Consider the following 26,795-nt stretch of genomic DNA (forward strand, 5'->3'; position numbering starts at 1 on the left):
TTAACTAACAAATAGCCAGCCAGCATGCATGATCTCTAGTTCTTAACAAATATAATTGAAAAAGAAAAAGGCAATTTGTGTCCTAACCTTGTGTTTCAGCCTACGGAGCACAAAGGGCCGAAGAACTTGGTGGAGACGATTTATAATCAATAGATTCTCCTCCTCGGATAGTAAAGCCTGCTCAATAATTACCACGAACAATGATTTATGAGTCTCACAAAGTGATCTATTTTGAAAAAGAGGATGTAGTTTACTTTTACATCCCAAAAGCAGATAAAACCAAGACTTACTTCATCAGGTGAATTATCACCACTACTCTCAAATGGTTTATTGAACCATTGAGAAAAATCTTCTGATGAGTTGAAAATGTTTGGTAAGAGGAAGTTAAGTAGTGCCCACAGCTCATCAAGATTGTTCTATACCAAAAAAAAGGAAGAAAAGATAATCCATCACACAGGATTCAAAGCTATAAAGCTTCAGAGTCAAAAGAAAATTAGATTAATATGAACATCAGATGGCAAAGTAATTCAAAGAGCAAGAGTGAGAAGAATAAACAGGAGAGCAAGGATCATCCCTAACCTGAAGAGGTGTTCCAGTCAACAGCAATTTATGATAGCTCTGATAATGCCTTAAGTCTGCATTCAGTTTGCAGGAAGCATTCTTTATGCGGTGACCTTCATCAATTATAATGTAATGCCATTGTATTTTGCTTAACTTTGGCCGATCATGTTTGTTCATCAAGTACTCATATGTTGTCAGAAGGACATTAAATTTCTGATGGACAATCATTTCTCTGCAGGACAAAGGGAAGTCCAAATGATTATCTACACAATCAAAAGTAAAAAGAAGGAAAGAAAAACAAAAATATTCATATAGATATTCCATTACTTGAATAATCTGCGACGCTCCTCTGGAGGACCAGCATAAGCTATTTTATTTATACCAGGTGCCCAGAAGCTAAGCTCTGACTCCCATCCAGGTAAAACAGATGATGGTACTACCACCAGAAAGGGTCCTCTGTCATTTTTGGTTTCCATTAAGTAACAAATTAGAGCAATAACCTGCAAAGACTCAACTTATTAGATTCCTGCTATATCAAGTCCAAAAACTCCCAGGATCCATAAAATATCAAAAGGAGCCTTTGTTAGATTATTTTAGAGCTTAGACACATAGCACCCATACCATACCTGAACAGTTTTACCAAGACCCATCTCATCAGCAAGAATCCCATTCAAGTTATTATTGTATAACGAAACCAACCACCGAAGGCCATTCATTTGGTACCTACATAAAATGAAGTGCATTAATCTTCCACCAAAGCTCATGGAAGATTGGTTTATCCAAAATACAATCCAACATGAGTTTAACCATCCAATTGAAGACAATAAACATGAAACGCCTGAAAGAATGACAATAGAACAGATGACCAAATAAAAATTCAACTCACTCCCTCAGTTTTCCACCCTGAAGACAAGTTGGTTGTTCTGCTATGCTTTCTTTTACACTGCAACAAAACAATGTTTAATGTATTACATTCCTGAAAGAAAGATTTACACACAATTATCAAGGAAGAATTAACTATATTTTACTTAAACCAAGTAAATTTACCCAAATTCTTTTTTACATAATTAAAATAAAAAACTTCGTTTGCCTGTGGGAAGACACCCAGTTAACTTTCCGCTCGTGACTGGTAAACTACAGGTAGCATTCAAGTAAAATATAATAACATTACCTGTGAGCCATCATATAGTACTTTTCATTGCTTTCCAGATAATGCTGCAAAAAAGATTTACAAATATTAGATAGAAGAGAAAATAACTTCAGGAAGTGCACAAAGAGCAAACTTACCTGAGCCTGGTCACTCTCATCTTCATTATCAGCAGGAATCTCATTTTTTTCAACAACATTTGCAGCTCGGTTCTCTTCCATTTCCATCTCAAAACGCCTTGCAATGGCCTTTGCGTCCTGTAGTTTAGCACCCAGCTTCTGAAGATATTTTTCTGTCTCCTTGAGCAATTGCTTGACACGATCTGATTTTGCATCCTATATGACGATAAAATAACATTATCTGAAGGAACAACAGCAGCAATACTGCAAGAAAACACTAAGAATCTCCAAATGTGAGGATACCTGAACCATTCGTAGATAACCTTCCACATCATTGTTCTTTAAGAGGTTAATCTTCTCACGCTGGATTCTGTCAATCTTCTCACGATGTATCCTTTCCTTCCTCTTATGGAACTCCTTTACATATTTATTGAAACCCTTCCAACGTTCCCTCTTAATTTTAAACCAGTCTTCCATTCGCTCCCTAAAAGATAGTGATAAAGCAAGTAAATGACAAATACAAAAAAAGGTTTTTATTGACATTGGATTTAAACTAAATTAATTAAAAAAACATTGTTTGGTACAACAGCAAGATAAACATAACATAGGAAAGAAGAGAATGCAATAATGAAAGAATAGCAATCAGCACAGATATATCATAATTTCTAAAGAAGCGTAAGCTGTGTTTAATTAGCCTGAAATTCAGAGGCTGAAAGAGAACTAATTCTGCCTTCCACTAAAACCTTAGGAATTTAAATAAGAAACCTCATCTAATAAATCCAAAGCCATCAAAAATAGCAGAAACAGCATCTTTAAATTGGAAAAATTGCTAGGTTCTGCATCACCCTATTTTTGGAGTCAAATGCCAGAACCCAGGAATTTGAGAGGCAGATTGGTTAATTACCCCATTTCACCCTTAGGATGTGTCTAGTTTGAAGGAAAAGGTAGGGAAAGGAAGGGAAAAGTAGGGAAAATCCGTGCAAAGCTTGTATGGTTTTCCCTACCTTTTCCTCCAAACCAAACACAGCCTTAACTCAGACAGAACCAAAATGGATATGGTTCATTGAAAGGACATAAAGAAAAGTAAATCATTGAAATGATCAAGCATGCAGACACACACTTGTGAACTTCTATTTCACTGAAGAATTCCTTCTGCCTCTCACGAATTCTCTTCTGCCGCTCCTCCTTCATTTTCTGTTCAAACTTTTCGAGCTGTTTCAACCGCCGTCCATGCCTATGTTTCTTAATTGATTTCAACCGCTCCATGTCAGATGCAATAGGTTTGAAGAAATCATGCAGAAAATCACTGTTCAAACAGAGAAAATACAGTCATGAGTGGAACAGGCAGAACAGATAAACAGCAATAATACAGACAATCATTTCATTTAACAGTATAAAAGTGCAAACAGGGAGAATAGAAGAGGGAGGAAGAACAACATGATGAAGTTCACCAAGAAGATAAAACTAAAAACGTAGACTTACAGTGCCACAATGATCTTTTCCATAGAAAAAGGAAAAAAAAAAACAAATAGGAAAGAAAACAATGCCATGATAATACTACAAATACCTCCGCAAACGGCGTTGAAGCTCGAGCAGTTGAAGCTTTTTCAGTTCAATGACACTTTTTGTCTTGGCAGAAATATCTTCAGATGAACTCACAGTTTCCTGTAAAACAAGTTTTAGTCCAAATGAAATATAATCAGAGCACTAATCAACCCTATACTAGCTAAACTATTAGTATTCTCTAATGCACTTCCAATAGCAATTGACAGAGAAACCTCTGAGTTTCAACTTTCAAACATGCAAGAACAGATAATTCAGCATACCGGTGAAATAAAGAAACAGAAGCAGAACTAATAAAGAAATTCCATTAGAAAAAGCTTCTTTTTTTTGGCAGATGGAATCAATCAATTCAGATATGCAATATACAAAGTAAAGCATAGTATGATGTAAAATGCAATTTATTGCAACTACTTGCAGATTTTAGAAGCTTTTTGGATCTATTGACTATTACAAGGGTTAGAAGGTCAGCCATCCCGTATGGAGCAGAGTTTGAAAGTCAATTGTTCTTGGATCCATAAAACTAAATACAAGTATTTAATGTATACAAGTATTAACTTAGGGCTTAAAACTATTTTACATATAAATGTAAAAAAATATACGGGTGTGAACAGATAAAGTTTGCGTATTTATTTATATGTACAAATAGACACAAGTGTTATTGTACACTAGTGAATGACCCCGTACTAACTACAGGGAATTAGTAATGTTAAATTTACATTATGGAATCAATAATGTTAAATTTATCAGGAATTTCTCAAAAATTGCCACATGTCGGCTAGCACAGCAACCCTATCCATTGTCAATCTTTTTTTCTCACATTAATACAAAGCAACCCCTGAGAATAGTTCCCCCTGTTAACCTCTTGTTTGGCCAAAGAATCAGCTACACAGCTGGTCTTTGAACACAAGTGAAACTGGCTTCCAGCTCTCCTAATAATTGTGTGATTTCCCTCATGATGTGCCTATGTTGCCACAAGCCTTGGTAGTCTTTTTTTATCAATAGCCATCAATTTTATTAAAATTATAGAATCATTAAGTATACATATATACATCCTCCCTATTGAGAAATAATTTTATTGTATCTCCTTTTTACATTTACACTAGTTACAACTGTGCCCAAAACATTTGTTCTTTTTTTAAGAGAAAGAAAATTCAAAAAAAGAAAAGAAAAAGGAAAGAACTTAATAATTTTATTTCTATAGACCTATAAAGCTTCTCCATCTTGCAACCACCCAACTACCAATATGGAATCACCTTCAATAATCAACTTATCCACATTCATATGTCTTGCTTATTGAACCCCTTCTACCATTGTCATAATTTTAGCTCTTAATGAGTCTCATAAACCAATCAGCCTGATAACATAGCCACAAATATGAAGTTCATCATTTCTGAAAACACTTTCCACACCTGAAGGTCCTGGGTTCCTCCCACAGCGTCCATCAAAGTTTAGTTTCATGAATCCTTTCCCTGGTGATATCCAACTTCTGCACACTATGTTCTATTTTAATGATGAATCCACCACTACTCTCCAACTTCTAATTACTACCATCTGTTGAAAAAGGAAATAAGTTTTTCAGGTAGAATGCACTACTTGTAAGAGAGTCTAGAGTGATTATGGATCCTAAGGCACTGTTTGTTGGGATTCCTTCTCTTTGGGTGGGATAGCACTGCTTACAGGGGACTTTAGAGTGGTTACAAACCCTATGGCACTACACAAAAGAAGCCAAGGCATTGACCTTTAGGTTGAACAGCTCTTTCACTTCAAAATGTTTAAACTTTAAAATATCGATACAATATGCCCCATATTGGGCATTACATATCGTAATTTTAGGTTACTAATATGCTAAATAGAGAGAGTTAGGACATCTGGCCAGTATTAGAGGTTAACACCTCCCACTGGAGATGTATTGACTCAATTCTTCAACCTTTGATTATTTTTCCAAGTACTCTGGCTGTTTGAAACATCCGATATGCAATTTTTGCATATCAAGTGTATCGATACTTTGAACCATAACTTCAATACCTAGACCATAAAATGACCTCAAAGATTGAATTGCAAGTTGGACAGAGCCATCATTGAATGGGGAACAAGACCAGGGTCCGGCTTAGAGGTTGAGTGCACTTGCTCATTTCCTTTGCAATTTTGTTGGGCAGCTCATGCTGTGTACCATCTTGTATATTGGTATTTGTTCAAGTTATAGGGTTTATTCTCTTCTAAAACCTTCTTTATTTAATTGTCATTCATCAAAAAAAAAATCCCACATCAACAATGGGGAAATGCTTCAATGAAAATGGAAAACCCAGTGTCCATTCCTTCATGTGTTTGTCTTTTGCCTTGAAGAAGGTGAGAGTGGAAATAAAAACCTCTCTTACTTCTTTACTTCAAAGATATGGAACCACTTTTCCCTCTTACTTCTTTACTTCAAAGATATGGAACCACTTTTCCCTCTTACTTCTTTACTTCAAAGATATGGAACCACTTTTCCCTCTTTTCAGCTATGTTTAGAGTCTACTATTGAATGTACTAGCTTTGTTTTTATTCCTAGGTGATTCCTCTCTTTACTAAGAGTGGAAGGACCACATGACATTGCACTGGAGCAGCCATTCTTTGGAGCCTATGGTGTGAAAGATGTAAACATTCTTTGGAGTTTGCAATGACAAAGGACAAGATGTAAACATTCCGATAGATCTAATGAAGGTAAAGTCATGCATTGGATTTTAAACTAAGAAGATTTCAATAGGATCCTTACGAATTCTATACTGAAAGAATAGCCTACAGTGCCTGGTTATGCTCCAACAAGAAAGCAGGTATTATTGTCATGGACAACTTCAATCAGGGAAGAATCCGTCTTAGTAAACCAAGGCGCTTCATCAATAGGAGGTGTAAGAAATCAGGCAGCGAGTGTCACTTTGAATCACCAGGTGTTGGGACTTCTTTGATAGCTGAATTGCTCAGAACAGAAACTCCTAGGTGTTTACCATTATGCACAAACTTCAACCCCCAACCCAAAATCATGTCCTAGACAACAGAATACCAGAGACAAAATCAAAGAGTGCATCAAAAGTCGCTTCAAGGAACTCTTCTCAAAAGCAAAAGAGGGCAAACAGATTGCTTCTGTACCAAGGCCAAAGAATTGTTTCCTCTTTTGTGCACTTAAGTAGAAGGCTCTTTAAGCTGTTTTCAGTTCTTAGGAAATTAAGTGAAAAATAAAAAGTTCTAGGAAAACCTTTAGGAGGTTTTCTTCCCGCAACTCTCCCCTTCTCACTTTTTCTGAGGAACCAAAAGCAGCCTCATAAATCTTTTTTCCCATTTTATTTTTTTCATATGGTGTTTGAAGTTATGTTTTGTGGGCTTCATTCAAAGCTTTTCCTTAAGCAATACTTTCACGGTTTAACATATTGAAATAGAAAGGTGACATGACAACCTTTAACCTTAATAATGCCAACTAAGCGAGTAAAATAGTGAAATCTTTCAGGAATTCCTTTCAACTTCTAATCCTCTCCTCAATGACAGCTTGAAACTAAAACTTTTTTAGTCAGTCTTAAGGTTATGTCAAGATTCTTGGGAACAAAATGATATAAAGTATCTCCTCCCTCCCTCTTCATGGTCTTTTTTCCATTTCTACTGAGATCAAAACCAGTTTTCCATTTCATGGAGATATTAAGACTATTCTTTGTTTGTCGCATGATCAACTACCAGAGACAGTGCATCATCTCAATCAGATGTTGTAAAGCTGACTTTAAGACATTGTATTCATGGAAAGCTATATAAATATATAATGCAATCAAGGTTAAGGGATACGAACACAATCCTTCCTCAACATCTATATGGTTCTCCAGTGGCAATATCAATGGGACAGTAATCAGAATTTTACAGATCCATCATCCATGTAAACCAAACTTATTGTCATGGGCTTCAAAACTTATACTTGCTGGGTCACCCTAAGGACACCCAGAATAGCCCATGAACTTGGACCCATTCTGGCAGATTTGGCCAGCTAAAACAATGCCTGAGAAGACCTTCAACCATATCGATCAGAGATTTGACTAGATAGCAAATCAATCAATATTTGACAGAGAATGAGAAAAACTTTGAAATTTATTTGCATCTGAATTTCTTTTAATTGTTACTTTTTTATCAGTAACAGAAAACTTTCATTAATTAAGAAATAAGTTTAAATACAAAGGTAGGGGGAGGTAAACCCTCTTACCTCACCCCCAAAAGGAAAATTACAGTGTAGCCCAAAACAAATGACTTCTTCCACCCCCTATTTAGCCAAAGCATCTGCAAATGAATTGGCACATCTTTTAACCCGCTGGGCACGCACATCCATTCCTTGAGTTAACCACTTGAATTGCCTCCATTCATTAATGTATGTCCATAACCCATCATTTGTCTTCTCTATCCAGCCAAATACCACTTGTGAATTCCTTGTTTTATTGCATTTATTAGGAACTTAATTATTCTACAGATCTCAAAGAGATCTGATGTACATCAATAATATCATTGTAAACATTCTCTTGAGAAGAGAAACTACATCTCAATGGGGGGCAAGGATTACGTTGTTTAAGTCCATCTTAGCAAACTTGTCCACTTACTTTCTGTCCATCTTTAGAGTCCCAGCAAAATTAGCTAGACAGCTAGAGAAGATAATGAGGGATTTTTTATGAAAGCCAAGAGGGTAGAAAAAGACCATTTAGTAAAAAGGGAACAGGTTTGTAAGCCTAAGGAGCAAGGCCGGTTAGGGATTGGGAACTTAGTGAACAGAAATACAGCTCTACTAGGAAAATGGCTGTGGAGGTTTCCCCGTGAGGAGGACAAACAGTGGCACAGGGTCATTGAAAGCATTCATGGTGCAGTAGATAATGGCTGGGAAGCAGAAATAGCAGCTAATGCAGTTTCAAATACCCCTTGGAAAGCAATCTCTGAAATATTGTCTTTATTTACCAACTTCATTCATCTTGACATTGGGTGTGAAAATAAGATCTTATTCTGGGAAGACCTTTGGCTTGGGAACCAACCACTTTGCAACTTTTACTCTCTGTCAAACTTAAAGACTGAAACTATAGCTAGGGTTGCTACGCCCTCAGAAACTGGTATCAATTGGGACTTAGCGTTCAGAAGGGGCTTGAGAGACAATGAGTGATTCTCTCCTTGTCCTTTTGTCAAAATTAGAAATGGTTTACCTGGATGAAAATGGCCTTGATAATAGAATTTGACATCCAACTTCTGATGGCTTGTTTTCCTGTGCTTCTTTCTTTAATGTGCTTGCCCAGCCAGACTTTGTGGGGCCAAATTTCCCTGCAAGAGAACTATGGTGCAAACCAATTCCTCCTGAAGTGCAAGCTCTTTGCTAGGAAATGTTCCTAGGGAAGGTAAACACCTATGACATGCTACAGAAAAGAAGGCCAAATTTGTGTCTTTCTCCTCGTGTGTGTTCTTTGCAAGGCTTGTGGTGAAACCCTTTCTCACTTACTTCTCTCCTGCTCATTTGTTTCTGTATTTGGAACTATTTCTGTTCTCTCTTTGATTGCAGATGGGCTCCCCCACAAAACGTAGTGAGCCTTTTCAACCCAAATTTCCTGAGGCAACTGAAGAAAAGGGGAAGATGTATGTGGAAGGTAGTACGTGCAGCCTTGGTTTGATATATTTGGGAGGAAAGAAATCAAAGGATCTTCAATGAGAAAAGTAAATGCTTAGAGGGGGTGGTTGAAGCCATTAAAATCATACCAATACATTGGGTTAAAACCTTGGAACTGTTCAAGAGTATTCCTACTGATGACTTCCTTAAGAAATTGGAGAGAAATGGCACACTCAAAACCACCTAGAGAAAATATAAGAATGGAGTGGAAACCACCAGGTTTAAATAAACTAAAGCTACATTTTGATGGTAGTTCGTTTGGAAATCCAGGAAGATTAGGAATAGGGGGAGTTTTTCGAAACCATCAAGGAGTAGTGATGGCCTTGTTCTCAGGACCAATCGGTTTTGGTGACTCAATTAAGGCTGAATCAAAAGCACTGTTGCAAGGACTGAAGTTTGCTGAACAATTAGGGGCAAGAGAATTGGAAATTGAAGGAGACCCCCTCCTGATCATAACATAGGCAAAGCAAATTGAGTCAACACCTTGGAAACTCAGATTCATTTTCAGACAGATTGACCAACTTGGAAAGAAATTTAACACTAGTTACTCTACTTTTAGATGGGTTAAAAGGGAAGCAAATGGGTTGGCAGATGTGTTAGCGAAGCAGGGAGCTAATAGACCATCCTTATTTTGGGCATTGTTGTTAACCTAGTGTTTATGGGATCCATATACCTGTAACTTATCTTCAAATATTTAATTGAATAAATAGATTTCTTTGCTGATAAAAAAAAAATCTCTTGAGAATTAATGAAAGTTAAATTGTTCTTAGAATTTTTATGGTTTGCTGCTGACTCCAAGCTTATGAAGGTGCTGACTGCTGACTCCTAGAGAAAACTAATAGTGCTAACTCCATTATGACCTATCCTTGATTTGTTGCAGATATTTTATTCATTTGTCAAATCCTAGTCTATGGAACCTGCTCTAGTATTTCAGGTTCCATTTTCTTATTTTTCTTTATTTTTTACATCGTTGAATTATCTCCTTAACTAATTCATTTCTCTTCTAACCGTCCCATTGTTTTCCTTTCTTTCCCTTGTGTTTTTTGATAAATAATAATAAGCAGCTTATTAATGATCAAACAAGAGAGTTACACAAATGAAGATTTCCCACATCAAGGCGTGAGATGCAGCCTCAAAACAAAAGCAGATTTACAATTGAGCCCAAAAAAGTTGATCCTTATGCACCACTTGCTTAGGTAGAAAGTCCGCCAACCCATTTGTCAATATGCCTTCCCTTTGGACTCTAACTGTTATATTTGAAGTTAGCCACTTGAATCTTCTCATAGCCCCCCTATAGGACCAAGCTACTATCTCCAGTTCCTTCAGCCACCCAATTACCAGTTTAGAGTCACCTTCAATTAATATTCTCAAAATTCAGCTCTCTAGCAATCTCTGTTTCCTTTCCCTTTGTGCTTTTTATTACTGAAATTCTCTAATCCTCTCTTAATGGTAAAATAGCCATCCTCGTTTCAGACAACCAGCCCTTTCCAAAACCATTAACCAGCCCTTATTCATTGGACCAACCTTTAAGTTCTATTTAGAATCATTTTTACATAACAATTCCCTCTCCCCTTTTCTTAAATTTTAGAGCTCTTCTACACTTTTTCAACCCCTTTTGTTGGGAATAAAAATACCTAAGCTAGGTGTCAAAGTTAGCAAGATGAGGGCCTACTTGTCTAATTCCAGCTTGATAAAATAAAATCATCACAATTCCAACAACAACCACCTAAATTGGTTACTGTTTGCATGGGTCTAGCACCATGTATCATTAGCAACCTGACAATAATTTCTGACTATCAGGAAAGCAAACCTTACTTTGATTTGACAGGCCGGAGAACTGAGTTCAAGAATGTTAAGAATTCATTTAGATGGTACAAAAGGCACACGGTAAAAAATGCCGAAAGGATATTCCAACAACCCTTCATCTTCTATTATAGCATATATCACCATATAAGTAAACTTGAAATATGGTAAGGCAAAGTTCTTTGGAATATATTTCCTGAGGCTATACCTTTACGATATGAAAGGAAAAAAACCTCAATTTTTTGAAATGAAGATGAATGAAATGGCAATGGTAAAAACGAACCTCAAAGGAAAACTATGTCAATGTCTAAGTATTCAAAAGGAATTTCAAGGAATCCAACCACAATCTTTTTTTCAATGTTGGTACTTTTTTTCTCAACTCTGTATGCAAAACTTTTTGTATAGCCAGCCCTATGTATACAAAACTTTTTTTTTCAATACTCAATATAATATAATACAATACTTTTTCACAAAAAAGAAAAAAAGAAAAAGAAAACTTCAAATATAAAAAAGAAGCAATATAAATAGCTGTTTTTATCATTAACAATCAAAGCCAAGACCTCAAGAGGAGGCAACTACAACAGAAACAGAAACAGAAAACCAACAGGAGAGAAACCATGAAATTTAAAATAACATATCATTAAGCACAATATTGATATTTCAGTGCATACCTTTAGTTTATCAACACATGCAGATATTTTTTCCTCCATCTTCCTCTGTTTTAGTGCCCAAGTTTGCTCTTCAAGAAGTTTTCTTTTTTGCTGATCCATAATCCATTTCTCCGAAGTGGTGTACTTTGGAGAAGGTGGCATGTCAGCTGAACTTAAGTTCTCATCGTTTTCCAGTTCTGTACTCTTGTCCAACATTGTAACTGAATTCCCATATTTTAGTGTCTCATTGGGGGTAACCATCTTGCATAATTCTAAAGTTCGTTGCATTTGGCCCTCAGAAACCCTCTGATCACTTGTACAACTATTTCCACCACTGACTGAAGAATCCATAAAGCTATTAAAAACAACAGGCTCCATTTTAGAAGTAGCACTCTCTCCCTGCAATACATGTGAACTTAACTGACTGACATCCTTCAAAGGCATTGTGGTTTGAGGCTCAATATCCTTCCCTGAAAAAGGTTTAATCTGCTCTTTTAATGGAAAAGCTGAAGCATATTTATCTGCATGCTGATTTGTTTGCATAACAGGAGAGTCTGCCTTCAAAAATTTGTTCACTCTATCGCCATTAACTGGAATCTGAGACTGGTTTAGAGAAATATCAACCCTTTCTGACAATTGTTCATGCAGAACAGCTGAGGATGTTAGTGTTGCCCTAGGAGCCTCATTATGGCTTCCAATTCCAGTCCAACTGGTAATCTCAGGCTTCTGCTGTCTATTTACCCCCAGGACAGAAGAGCTAATCTGGTTTGCTCTTCCAAATAACCGAAGGCTATTATCGGGATCACCTTTTTCATGATTATTCTCAGCTGAAAACCTTCCACCATTCCTCGCAGAATCAGATTCCAATATCATAGATACTGCCCCTTGTGATTCTGCCACCTCCTGGGTTTGCATTTCAGCTTCAGTTTTTCTTCTTGCAGCTAAAAGCCGTTTCCTTTCTTCTGAAAATGCAGCCCAGTCAGATGGTGGACCCTTTTTACCCTTCACCATCATTTGGTTCTCCATGTCTTTGGACAAGGAGTCAGTTTCTATTAAACTTCCTGTAGAAGAGGAACCTGGAGCAACCCTTTCAGTTTCCCTGATATCATTTGATCTTCCAGACGCAGCCCCAACTTCATTATTGCCAGTTGGCTCTTTTGAAGATAGCTCTTTTCCCCTAGCATCAATCAATTCTCTGCGGGCCCCATCTACACTAACACCTATTACATCCCAAGTAAATTAAATAAATGAGTTAACTGATAACAAAAACAATCAAAGATAATCTTCTTCCTTCTATTCCTGTAACTACGGTTTCTTCCCTACAACTTGCATACTTGTATGTTGTATCTATAACCAAAGAATTGAAGTACAATTACAGAAGCCAACCCTTGAGTTTTCACCACAGAAGTCAGAAGGCCAATAGATTTTCCAATAAAATAATGGAACCCTGAAAGTGGAATTTTCTACTCCTACAGTTTCAGCAAACCAGTGAAGGGTTAGATTCTAGTGATCCATACAAGTCCTATGGAAATGGAAACTCGGATACGTGCAGAAATGCTATTCCTACTTCAAGGGCTGCAGTTAGCCAAGTCATTAGGCTACGAAGGACTGATTGTAGGAAATTCACAGGTCATTATCAAGTGGATAGCAGGCAATGATTTAGGTCATTGGACACATCTAATATGATAAGAGAGGCAGGGTCTTGCATATTCAGTTCAAGTATTCCACTTGAATGGAACCCAAGATCTACAAATTCCATTGGAAGATTGATTGGCATTTGACAAAGGAAGGAGCAAGTAGAGAAGATATGTACTGGGGAAATACCTGGAAAGCAGACAGTTGTGAATTGATTATATTCTGTATCATTGAGAGCCATGTGGTAAATTTACTGGTTGAGCTAGATATATTTATCTTTCTACAAGAAAACAATGTTTTATTGGGTATAGATACAAACAATTGTTTTAGAGGGAGAAATTGCAACTACAAGCAAAATTTAAGGAAAACAGTCTTTACTTCTAACCTTCTTTAGGGGTGATGCCACCAAGAGCATAATCAAGATGAACTTTCTTAGGCACCAAACCATTTCTGCATGTGCAAGATAAGTTGAAAAAAGTAATCAAGGATAGAGCCTGCATTGGATAAATGGTGATTTTAACAAGCTAGGGATAGCTAATTGGGGATATGACATACCTGAATGCCAGAAAAACAAGGCACTGAGCTCTGAGTTGTTTCAAATGTTGTTCCTTAAAGGGCATGGAAGAGCTAGCAGGAGATTCATGTACCAGAATTTTTCCCATATTCCTAGGAGCTCCACTTCGAACTGAGCTCATTTCCACATTACTGTTTGACTCGGCACCCTATTTTAAAAATTAATTATTTACACTGATCATCATAAGCTAGAAATAAGGGAAAAGTGCAGAACAAATACAGGTAAAAAAATAAATAACTTCAGAACAGAACAAGGTTATCATAGAAGCAAGTATATCAAGGCCAACCAAAATGACTGTAAATATCCATAGAAGTTCACATACGATATATCATTTTTTAAAGGTAACAATCAAAAGGGTCTTACTAATTTACGTAAAAAAATGGACTAGAAGAATACTGCCAAGCACCCCTTCGTGGGAAGAAGGCTACATACTCCTTATTTCTAAAATGGCACATACAAGGTGCATAGAAGGATTTTGGGAATGGTGCATTCCTGGTTGGCAAATCACCCATTGTTCAAAAACAGGCACTCATGTTCTTTTTCTGATCAAGATTTCCTCTTTGCGAGGAGCTTATAGTCTTTTTGGTTTGGGGCTGGTTGTATCAGGTATACTGGTTCTTTCCTCTTGTACAGATTCTCTTTGTACATGGATTTACATAGTTGTATGGTTTTAAGATTATTAATGAGATTACCTTACAGTTTCAAAAAAAAAGTTCAACTTCTTCCAACCAGACACTGGGGATGACCAAACCTCTAGAGGTTTTTGTTTCCTAGAGAAAAAGGCAGCAATTGCCCCCCAATTCCCAGAAAACAAAACAAAAGAAAAAACCCCTCTGCTTTAAAGTCTGAAAAAAAAAAGTTTCAGGGTTTTAACACAATGACCAATGTGCAATTTTAAGAATAATACATTCAATTACCTTCTCCAACCTCCTCTCCTCCTAAAAGATTATTGTATTTCTTTCTTCCCACACTGTCCAAATTACCACTGCCTTTGTACATCTCCACAAAATCCTACCTCTTTTATTTTTGTGTTTCTCAAAACAGAAGGGCTGAACAGTCCATCCAAACAAGCAGGAGCCAGGAGGGTTCCACCTACAATCAAAAAGAGAAGAAAGCCATTCCCAAATAAAGCAAACAAAAAAAAAAAAAAAAAAAGTTGCCATTTGTAAGACTTGTGGATTGGGGGATTACCTTCTTTTGGAAGGTGATAGTTGTATTAAATTTCTTTTAAGTTTAACGAAAGTTACAATTTCCTATCAAAAAAACGGGGGTCTTTCCCTACCAACTTTAAAACCTTCAATCATATCCATATACACCCCCATAAGCACCAGTATGCTTAACACTTCTGCTACAATGTCAAACAATAATGGAGATAGTGGATCTCCTTGTCTCAGCCCCATTGTAGCTAAAAAAAATAAGCTCTGTTGAAATACCATTAAACCAAATAGGAAAGGATACTGTGGAAATGCAAGCAAACATACAACTCCTCCATCTCTCCCCAAAACCCATCATTTCCAGCACCTCCTCCAAGAGACCCCATTCCCCAAAACCCTTTTCCACTTCTAATTCTTGCATTTACAAACCCAATTGCTATTATCACCGCATCTAAGATTTGTGTCCCCTCAACAAAAGCCATTTGAGTAGGCCCCACCATGTCATGTAACAATGATCTTAATCTTCTTGAAAGGATTTCTGCAATTGTTCTATATAAGTTGGATATTAAGCTTCTTGGTCATAAATCTTGAACCTTACAAGCACCTTCCCACCAACTTTTCATTCCAAAATTCCGTAAACATCCCCAATGCATCACTTTTAACAATGCTCCAACCAGTGATTTAAAAGGCACGTATAGGCATACAGGCAAGGCGCATTTTGGGGTACGCGCCTCGCCTAGGTCCTAGGCGCACGTCTAGATGCGCCTTGTGCCTCATCCCAGGCGTGCGCCTTTTCAAAATTTTGCACTTTTTGCCTTTTTTTGAGTCTAACAGCCGGGCCGGGGGCTCCGCCCTCGGACCCCCAACCACACCCCTCATGGCAAGCCCAAACAAGTCTATTCATTCATTCATTCCAATAAAATATCTTCTTAAAAGGCAATTAAAGTTATGAAATCATGATTTTTCATGTGAGAAATAAGAATTTCAAACCCTAACATAGACTTGTATGGGCTTGCCTCGAGGGGCGTGCTACAAAGGCGACTCATAGAATCAAGAATGCAATATGTTTTACATCACATTAGCTACTTGAAGCAATGCAATTAAGGAAAAAATGAGATTGTGGGTTTTACATGCTTGAAAATGTTGTATATATTTGCTTCTATTTTTAAATTTTCATTTGAAAACGCTTTACATGTTATTTTTATGTATTTTAATTTTAGATAATTGTTTTTTAAAACATTTATTTTAAAATTTATGTTTATATCTTTTATTAACATTATGTTTAATCTTTTTTTGAATTTACTGACTTCTTTTTTATTTTTAGCTTTTTTTGTAGTTTTGCGCCTTTCTTAAAAAGGCACGTGCCCCGCCTTGTGCCTCAAGCGCAAATTGTCCCTTGCACTCTTTTGCGCCTTGCACTTTTAAAGCACTAGCTCCAACACCTTCACTAGTTAGAAACATAGTTCCTCTCCCTCTCTAATCATGAGTACCAACCGGCCATGCCCTGATGTTTCTTCTAAAATAAAGATTTAATTTCTAGTGGGAAATTTCTTCTCTATTTTGTTGCTAGAGAGAACTCCATATTTTCCATCCCAATGCTCTTCAATAAAGCTGCTGCCTAATCACTGAATTTCACAAAGTAACTTTTCAATCCACTAGTCGTTATCTATGCACCACCTAAAGGACATTATGCAAGTAATGCGAAAACAATTGATCACTAGCACAACATCTTAGATGACAGTGGACAACAAAGAACTCACCCTTGCCTCAAAGGGCTTGGTTGGGTGTCTAAGGGCAGAGCCCCTAGCCCAGCCACTATGCTTGAAAGGCACACAATTGGGCCAAGGCACACACCTTTTCAAAGAAGTTGCGCCTAGACCTAGGCAAGGCACATACCTTGAAATATGCCTTACCTTTGCATCTAGTGCATCTAATTAAGCTATCTAAGATCTTGGGAGTGGTAGAATGGGCACAGCCTAACTCCTAACCTTTGCCATTTTTTTCACAAATAGTGGCCACCCTCAAACTCAAACCTATGTTCTCATACTTGCCTGACCAAGATTTTACCATTACACCAAGTAATGGCCCCTATGAAAGAAAACAATCAAATGAGCAAAGAAATAAACAAAGAGCAATAGCAATGCAACATAAAATCCACCAATTGACCAATAACAAAGAGCAATAAGCATGAAAAAATAGGAGAAACCTCTAACAATACCTTGCACAAAGCAATAGCAAACTCCTTAGAAACTGAATTATTTTATAAAATAGAGCATACAAAGATTTGAGATTATTATTAAATTTGCCTATTTTTTTCTGAACAATATTATCACTCGTGCTGAAGCCTACTAATTTTGCACACATCACTATGTTGTCACATAGAGATTAAAAATAGATAACAATATTGCAAAAAAAAAAAACAATACCTGAACCATCTTAGATATATTGGATGTTGTATGTGAAATGCCTCCATCCTGCTCTACAACCTTTCCAGCTGATAAAGATGTTGATGTTTCCTCCCCTCGAGTACCTGAAAACAATTGTGCTTCCACACCTTTCTCAGAAGTGCTTGGCATTTCATCTTTCATAAACCCATGCTTTCTATGTTCAGAATCAACAAAATATTTAGAGGAGATATCCATTGCAGGACCTTTCATGGAAGTTTCAATAGACATTCTATCGTTGCTTCTTTGTGCCAACTGTGAAACGGATGCAGTATCTATGCTTCTTTCCTTGTGCAACTTTGAGGCCAAATCATGACCATCAAATGACGAATTGTTGAATTGTATTGGAGGAGATAAACCCTGTTTTGCCATTGCATATGAACTAAAAGCACCAGGCATGCCTCCATGAACCTTGCCACAACCACCTGATATTGCAGTCACACCCTGCAAAATACTACTACTTATTGGTCCTGGGGGTCTTCCAGGACCCCCATGTTCAGAAGACTGGGCAGAATAGTCAAAGGTCTGGTTTTCAGACAGCTTGGAGTCATAAATGTTATGCTTCTGCTCATTTCTACTATTAACAGCTTCTTTGCTTCCTGCAAGAGATGGAGTTGATAAGTGGGACATAGAAATTTCTCCCGTTGAACTTGGAACAACATTAGGAGAAATTCTAGAGCCTTGAGAATTTTCAGATTGTAACCCCCCTTTACTCTGATTCCAGAGACCCCTAGAACTGAGAATATCATGTAAATTCTGATTTTCTTGCTTTGCTCTAAACACCGATCCCATGCCACCAGATAAAGGTGAGAGATGTTCCCCATGACTACTGTTCTGGGAAGGATCTAAATCACCTTTGTTCATAGGCTTCCCCTTCCTTGGAGTGAATCCAGCACTGGAAGTATCTAGCTGCTGGGCGTAATCTGTATGTGCTTCAACAGATGATGTTGAATCTGCTCTCTTCCTCTTAGAACTGCCTTTTTTAGTATCTTTCTGAAGTCCTTGTTTATCAAGCATTGCCGTATCACGCCTTTCCTGTGAGTTTCCTGATCTAGTATCCATACTGGATGGACTTTCATGATCAAATAACTTGGCACTTCTCTGAGATAGAGGCCCCTGATGAAGATCATGTCCAACACTTTCCATCCTGCTTGGACCAACAGGTGGCCTGTTTAGAATAGTTGCCTCATGCTTGGGAATCTCATTGTCAACTAAACTTGTTTTAGAGTCTTTTAAAGCCCCAACCCCCTGGCTAGATCCTCCATAAACAACTTCCTTGGTTTTACTACTTGATCCAGGATGCCATGCACTGGAAGTTCCACTTCTAAAAGATACATCACTGGCACCTATAGATGGTGTATTATCAGTTGTTTCCTTTTCCATCACCTTTGCATTTCCAGGGTCCCCTATTTGAGTTCCACCAGCCAAAGGAAGGCGTGATGATTTCAATGCCTCAATATCAATACCATGTTGATTGATAACAGTTTCCATGGCCCTGGCATCAAGAAAAATCAAAACATGATGACCATAAGTAATTAAAGGGTGCATAGAACTTCAAACTTATCATTAAGCAACTTAAGCTCATATTTTAATTGGTCATTCTAAATATAAAGATGGACCACAAGGAATATCATGGTAAAGGATCATATAATGCTCTCATAAACTGTGCTTAACCACCTAATGAGATAAAATCCACTGCAGGACCTTACCCTAATAAAATAGTCCTAACTTTCCAGTACACCATAAACAAAGCAACTGAACCTTTGCGACGATATTTGAGGAAGAAAGAAACCATGTAGTAGATTCTAATTGTATAATGGCTAGAGTGGTGCATTTAGTTTAAATCGATGAAGCTATCTCATTTTTTTCACCTGATGACTTGTAGAGAAATTGGGGATACATGGCCGCATCTTCAAAAAAAACCATAAGTCCATAAACAATGGACATTATTGGAGGAGGGTTTCATTAAGCTAAACTTTGATGGAGGTAGTGTAGGAAATCCAGGTCCCTTGAGTGTAGGAGGTTTTTTTTTTGATAAATAACATCAATTCCATTAAAATAATGAATAGATACAAGAAGATCCCCTTAGAGGCGCAAGGAGCAGCCTCTCCAAACAGCAAATACACAAACTACAACAGAGAAAACATGAATGTTGAAATTAAAACAATAGCTACAATTGTGCCCAGAACAATGTTTCCCTATTTATCCCTTGTTTTGCCAAGACATCAGCAAAAGCATTAGCTGATCTCCCAACCCATTGTACTGTTACAGACATATTTCTTGTCAGCCATTTGAATTTCTTTAACTCATTTTTGTAGCCCCAAGTGGCATCCTTCGGATTATTTAACCAGTCCACCACTGTCTTAGAGTCTCCTTCAATCAGAAGCTGCCCCATGCCCACTTCTTTTGCAAGAAGTATTCGTTGTATTGCAGCTAGCAGTTCTGCCTGGATAGAGTTCCCAACTCCTAAAGGGCCAGAGTAGATTAAGACAACCTCTCCAGCCTCATTCCTCAGTACACCTCCCATCCCAAAGGGACCCAGTTTACCCTGGCTACTCCCATCAAAATTCAGCTTCAAAGAACCAAGAGGAGGGGGGACCTAGCTAGTCACTGCCCTTCCCTTGTAGAAGGAACAACTTGCTACCAACTTCCAATCATTCTAACAATCAGCAAAAGTAAAATGGTTAAATAATTCTAGAGTCTTTAACCAATGCAAAGACCTGGACAAAATGCAGTCCTTCAAGGTTTGACTGCTTCTTCCTTTTTCTTGGAAGATTTTGGCATTCCTTTCTTCCCATACTGTCCATAACAATGCTGCTCGTGAGCATCTCCACATTTTTCTTCCTCTTTTATGGGGCCAAGAAAAGAAATAAGGGTTAAAGATTGTGCTTACTTCTGCTAGCACATCCCAACTAGACCCAAACAAAGATAGAAGCCAAGCCCAGAGCTCTGCAGTGACACTACAAGATAAAAATAGATGATTACAATCCTCACCATGAGATCTGCAACACAAAGCCATAACCTTGGGGGGGACCGGCCTATGCCAGACTTCTTTGAAAGGGAAACTCTGATGAGAAGGAGATTGGCAGAAGAACTTGAAAAAGGAACCACAAGAAAAAGACCCTTTGGGGTGAATGGCCCAAATCCTTTTATTAGGTTTCGAGGGATCCAACAAAACCTTATCAATGAGACATAGAAGAGTAGACAAACACTCAATTTCCTCATCCCTTAATTCTCTACAAAAACCAAAATCCCAAGACAATGTTGGTAAGGATAAATTCAACAGAAGGAATTTTGAGATCACCTCATTTTTATGCAAGGATAAAGAGTACAATGAAGGAAAAAGGTCTTTCAAAGGGAGATCTCCAACCCAAATGTCCTCCCAAAACCGAATAGAATTACCTGAACAAGCATCATACCTGACACAGCTAAGGAACTGCGGAAGAACTTCGTGAATTGCTTTCCAAGGTGTGGCTAGGTTAGCCCTCCTTGATGCACCAGCATCCCAACCACTCTCTGAACATCCATGAATACTCTTCACTACTTCGTGCTAGAGTCTATCCCGCTCCAAAGGCCATCTCCACAACCACTTCCCTAACAAAGTTGAGTTCTTTTTAAGCACATTCCCGAGCCCTAATCCTCCCTCCTCTTTGCTTCTACCCACAACCCCCCACTTAATTAAATGGACTTTTTTACCTTCTCCCGGTTCCCACAAAAAATCTCTCAAAAATTTTTCCAACTTCTTCGCTTCCCTAGACGGTATCCTAAAGACAGAGAGATAATGTGTAGGAGGTATTTTCAGAAACAAGGGCATATTATAGCCATGTTTTCAGGACCCATTGGCTTTGGAGACTCCACAAGAGCTGAGCTTTATGATGTGCTTCAAGGATTACAGTAGGCCAAGGAACTAAATCTCACTAATCTAATGATAGAGGGTGACTCCAAGGTTGTAACTGGATGGCTGGGAAATGGTGAGAATACAGTGTTGATCTGCAGAAATGAACTAAAACAGATTAAATTGATGGTGGTGGTGGGGAGCGTGAGTGCAAAAATACAATGGGAACAATGATCTGCTAATGGATGGGGCAATGCTCTAGCCAAGCAAGGGGTTAAAAGAAATCAAGTGTTTTGGGCTTGCCTGTAAACATTCTAGGGATATGGTAGTAACTGCTACCCTACCCAAGGAATACCTTTATTGTCTTGTACTTTTACACCACGATCGGTATGAGGTCAGTTGGACACTAATCTTCATTAGGTAAAAGCAAGTGGATGGGTCTCATGCTGTTTAGTATCAACTGTTTCAGCTATAGCAGCATATAACAGAGAAAATTAAATGGTTCAGTTACTAACTCCAGATGGACGAAATTAAATAAATAGAAGATATATATATAGCATTGAATTCCCAGTTTGCTTTGTTTTTTTCCTCTGAAGGATAACTGATCATGAAATTTAAAAGACTGTGAAAATAGTAGGAACAACAGTCCATGACTGCACAAAAACACCAAAAATATAGTGTAAATGAGAACCAATCAAGTGCTACTCTTCCCCAATTAGATTCTCAATTTCTTAACCAAGGGAAGGTAATGATAAGTTAAGATTTAAAAACATATAACCAGAGAGAGGGGGGAAAAAGTATTCAATCAATAGATGCCCTCTAAATGTTATCTAGTCTGGACTCTGGAACCACAGAACTCAATCTAATTAGCCCAAAAAGATGCAAAGCAACCCAAAAAAAAATGTGAAATTAAATGGAGTTGGAAGTTGATGGAACAAATGCTGTGTAACAGTCATCAATTTAATAGGGAGGGCTTAAATAGTCATGATAATTGTGAATTGAGTTAGACATTCCTTGCCTGGATATTACTTGATATGGCAAAGACTGCTCTTTCCCGCTCAGTTTCATGTGTTGGCATATCTGATACACACAGTAATCAAAAAATGATATAGCTACACTCCACTGACTTATCAAAAAAAAAAAAAAAAAGGCAGTCCACTGAAAGAACCTAGAAACATTATAGTATATAAGACCCAGTAGCACGTACCACATAAAGTTTAGTTGCCAACTTCGCAGGCTCATCTTTTGATTCCTGAATAAGTTTGTGAAGAAACTTCGCTGCCTCCATTTCAACATGATGCGAGGACGCCATCTCATTAGAACTACACAAGACAGCAACGAATGCAAATTCATAACAAATATCAAGTCCAGATCAAATGAGGATCGGGAAATGGAAGGATATCAACTTCGAATTTTTCTGCACTAGCCACTAGGCAGGTATCATTTCAGCTCAAACGAAATGACACGATTTAGGGTTTTGGAGCATCTCGATATGATATATTTGAGGTTTTCTAAGTCCTCGTGTTTAAGATTTCCATGATATATAATGATACTCAACTTGTAACATGTTGGAGAACCGAAATCGTAACACGCTAGTATAACCAAAATTAAAAAAGGTCTCAGTCGGTGTAAGAAAAATGAAACTCGAAGCCTAAAAAATTGTATGGGAAGTGAAACTCGAAACCTAAAAATCAAACCCAACAAACCCTGGAATTTCTTTTCAAGGCGAATTAAAATAGTTCCTTCTCGGAACAAACATGATGAAAAATGACAATAAATCAAAAATAACTAGATAGAAATGCAATTGCTTTATCTTGTCTGCCTCTTCTCTGAACAATTATCTTTTCTGGTTGTGACTTGTGAGAACAAACCGGTTGAGCGATTCGCGAAGCTCGTAATAAATATCAAATTTAGCATGGTGCGTGTGGGTGCGTGATGGAGAGAGAGAGAGAGAGTGCTTACCTCGTTAGGTCGCGGGTGAAGTCCCCCGCTCTCCTCTGTCTACTCAGGAATGACGGAGGAGATGTGGGAATATTGAGAAATGTTAAAGCAACCGTGTAAGCCGAGCTACCACAAATGTATGAACTAAAGACTCCTAACCGTAGATCCGGATAAAAACGTCGGCAACCATGATAGAGGTAAAGTTGACGCAACTGATCGGAGGACTATGATAGACGAGAAAGAAATATCAAATGTCTTTAGCTTTCTCGCTATTAAAATTACGCATTTAACCTTCCCACTCCCAAATACCAAAATGTTTTAAAACCCGGTTCAGGGGTTAAACCGATTTCCCTCCGTGTCAACGGGTCAGTGTATGTCATCAATGTACTATTTAGGCCCGTTACCGGGTAAATGCATTTGGCGTTCCTTATTTTACGATTTATCTTTTATTTTTTAGTTATAAAATCAGTGTTCATAAAGGTATTTCTATTTCTATTGACCCATATATAAAAATGAGAATGGAACAAGTTGAATGGTCGAAGATCCTGATTTTTTTTTATTTTACCCTTATCAAATAGCGGGTTTTTGTTTTGATTTTCCAATATTACCCCTGACAAATAGTGGGATTTGGATGAATATATTTTGTGCTAGATTAGAAGCCACAGAAACTAAGGCTCAGTTTGAAAGCAATAGAAATGCAAATATGTACTATGTAAATACATATAAAATATAAGGTTTTGCATTCTACATATTTGCATTTGTACTCCTTCCAAGTGTTTAGTTTCTTGGATTTCGGTGATAATATAACTTTTTGTAGTAGCATGAAGATTGAACTGGAATGGATGCCGGAATTCTCAGCAACTTTGTATTTTTCCCAGTCCAAGAGGTCATTTCTAGTCTCTGTTATTCTTGTTCTCTGATAATCAGTTAGTTTTTAATTGGAAGTCACAGGTTTTAATTACAGTATTTTCTGATTTTCCTTGACTGTGGTCTCTATTTTCCTTGTTTTTATTATTCTATTGATTTTATTAGGGTTCTGGTTTAACAATATATTGAATGAATTCTAGGTTTAGATTTATGGGTTTTATAAGCAGATCTTGTATTTTGTGTTTCTTGTTCTTTCTTTTTGTGATTTAATTAATTTTAATCAGTTACTGTTCTGGATTAACAATAGATTTTTATTGAATTTTCTGTAGTAACATGAAGATTGAACTGGAATGGATGCCGGAATTCTCAACAACGTTGTGTTTTTCCCAGTCCAAGAGGTCATTTCTAATCTCTGTTATTCTTGTTCTCTGATGATCAGTTAGTTTTTAATTGGAAATGTCATAGGTTTTGATTAAAGTATTTCTTTTCTGTTTTTCCTTGACTGTGGTCTCTATTTTCCTTGTTTTTATTATTCTATTGATTTTAATTAGGGTTCTGGTTTAACAATATATTGAATGAATTCTAGGTTTAGATTTATGGGTTTTATAAGCAGATTTTGTATTCTGATAAGGACAGATTCCTCCTTGTTGTGCACTATGCCCATGGTGCACCATTTTTCTTTATTTTATTTTTTTTTACATGATCCATGTAATAGATGCATGTCCTTCTTGTAGATTGTAGAAGCAAGAAAAATCATGGCATTAGGAGTTATTTAGCCAAGTTTTCTATGTACTCGACCATTCATCATAACCTAACTCATATGGAAAGCCAACATACTTTGTGCTTTCTACCTTGGGGACGTTTGGCCTTTTGGGTTGCATCCAAGAGGAACTGTGGTGGTCCATGTCCTAAGTCCTAACAAACTATGAAAATGTGTCATTTGTATTGTTGAAAGAAACATTTATAATACCATGAAATTTGTTTTTTATTAGATGTTGCCCAGAGGCTTTTTAGCTGGTTCATGGACTCCCTTATGCTCACAATTTTCATTTGGAGTGCATTGATGAGTGGCTTCTGTTGAATGTAAAGTATCTGCATTGTTGTTCAACCTAATTTTAATTTTATTTTTCTCTAAAAATAAGGGACGTTCTAGAACCCATTGGCATTAAGGCCATTAGTTTATTAAGGTTTACTAGAACCACTACTTGACAAGTTCACAAGTCAATTTAGTTATGTTTAGAGCAGATTTTTTTCCCAGGTGAGAATGGCTTTTTCCTAAGTATCGATTTGAACATTTCATTCAAATGAGTTACAAGCCGTGCCAATGTCTTAGAAGATTCTTTGGGAAGAGTGGGGGTTGGAAGAGATGGTCTTGAATGGGGTTACCTTGGGTTGGGATGTAATGTGTAACAGAGCTTTTTCTATTCTTCCAATTCTTCTTTCTTATTGTTGTTTTGTTCTACCTTTTGTTGTTAAAAGATGGTGGTGGATAAACAATTTAACCATTTGAATCAATGGGTTAACTAATAATGCCATAATTAAATAATAAATAATAAATAAATAAAATATCAAAATATACAAAAAGAATTGGGTATATTTATAATCTTATATATTCATTATACTAAACAAAAATAATTATTATATTTAATAAGTAATTTTATTAATGATGAAAATGGAATCTCAAATCTAAAATCAACCCATAAATGAAATGGTCATAAATAAAAAGTACAAAGAATCACAAAAATAATGAACAAATTAGAAAAAAAATTTGGGGCACTTTTTTTGTTATACATTTATAAAAGATAAAAATATCGGGTACATTTCTAATATTATATATTAATTATATTAAAAAAAATAAGTATTAAACATAATAAATAATTTTATCAATGATGGAAATGTAATACAAAATTTAGTGTTGACCAAAATTTAGTGTTATTCCTATCATTAAATTCTTGTAATTAAATCCTGATTATTAATTTTAATAGTATAAAAATAAATATTTTGAAAAGTAATTTGAAAACAAAACCATTTTCTTCCCTCCCGGTGGTGGGTGAGCAATTTGACCATTTGGGGTCAAATGGATTAATAAATAATGTCATAATTAAATAATAAAATAAATAAATAAATATGAAATGTAAGAAGTATTTTTATTAATGATGAAAATAGAAAGCCAATTTCAAAACTCTACCTATAAATTAAATGATGTCAGAGTCAAATAATACAATTTTTTAATAATAAAAAATACAAAGAATCACACAATAAAATAAAATAAAAAAGATAAGAGAAATTTTGGCCACATGACAAATGGAATACAAAATTTAATAGTAATAATAATAATAATAATAATAATAATAGTAATAATAATAATAATGATGATGATGATAATAATTGTTATTACAATTTAAAATTTCCACATGCAATGCACACACACATTACTACATGCATTTAAATTTATTTTTAATCATATTATTACTTTTGTTAAATTTCAGTTTATATCTGTAAAATTCAAGTAATTAATATGAAGAAAAATATCTCATGCGAACGCATGTGCATAATTACTAGTAAACAAATAAAGAGACAAATTCATGCATTTGATTTTACTTGCTAAACCAAAAGAGGAAAAACTACCAACTCTCCCTAAGAGATTGAATATAACTAAGGATACTTGAAACATTACAAAATAGAGTAAAATACAACTAGTGATTGGCAAATCAAAGTGAAAAGAATATGCTTCCAATGAAAATGTTGTCACTCGTAAACTATATTTCATTTCACTATGCCAGTTTCAAAGCATGGCTAGGCTGTTTTAGCTACTACAGCGATCCAGTGAATTCCAAACCATATAGATCATTTGAGTG

The 26,795-nt window shown here is 36.6% G+C and overlaps 1 protein-coding gene across 5 annotated transcripts in view; it reads right to left on the reverse strand.

Annotated features, from left to right (window-relative positions):
* Positions 1-23,278, reverse strand: part of SYD (P-loop containing nucleoside triphosphate hydrolases superfamily protein) — a 59,200-nt gene extending 35,922 nt beyond the window's left edge. For 4 of the 5 annotated variants that reach the window (XM_088978091.1, XM_088978089.1, XM_088978092.1 and 1 more), the window contains exons 1-18: positions 23,092-23,278; positions 22,337-22,451; positions 22,148-22,209; positions 17,277-18,789; positions 13,678-13,844; positions 13,508-13,572; positions 11,509-12,707; positions 3,395-3,492; positions 2,948-3,133; positions 2,131-2,311; positions 1,849-2,043; positions 1,733-1,776; positions 1,448-1,504; positions 1,188-1,284; positions 889-1,061; positions 580-793; positions 291-416; positions 88-177 (exon numbers count right to left, since the gene is read on the reverse strand). In XM_088978091.1, coding sequence (XP_088834217.1) covers positions 88-177; positions 291-416; positions 580-793; positions 889-1,061; positions 1,188-1,284; positions 1,448-1,504; positions 1,733-1,776; positions 1,849-2,043; positions 2,131-2,311; positions 2,948-3,133; positions 3,395-3,492; positions 11,509-12,707; positions 13,508-13,572; positions 13,678-13,844; positions 17,277-18,789; positions 22,148-22,209; positions 22,337-22,441 — 4,572 coding nt within the window. In that variant the 5' untranslated portion in view covers positions 22,442-22,451; positions 23,092-23,278. The remainder of the gene's footprint in view (positions 1-87; positions 178-290; positions 417-579; positions 794-888; positions 1,062-1,187; positions 1,285-1,447; positions 1,505-1,732; positions 1,777-1,848; positions 2,044-2,130; positions 2,312-2,947; positions 3,134-3,394; positions 3,493-11,508; positions 12,708-13,507; positions 13,573-13,677; positions 13,845-17,276; positions 18,790-22,147; positions 22,210-22,336; positions 22,452-23,091) is intronic. The other variant, XM_088978093.1, reaches the window with a different exon arrangement.
* Between the last annotated feature and the right edge of the window lie 3,517 nt (positions 23,279-26,795).

This window comes from Nelumbo lutea, chromosome 3, assembly GCF_056320005.1.
Source record: "Nelumbo lutea isolate HS-2025 chromosome 3, American lotus-T2T, whole genome shotgun sequence".
In the NCBI taxonomy this organism is placed as follows: domain Eukaryota; kingdom Viridiplantae; phylum Streptophyta; class Magnoliopsida; order Proteales; family Nelumbonaceae; genus Nelumbo; species Nelumbo lutea.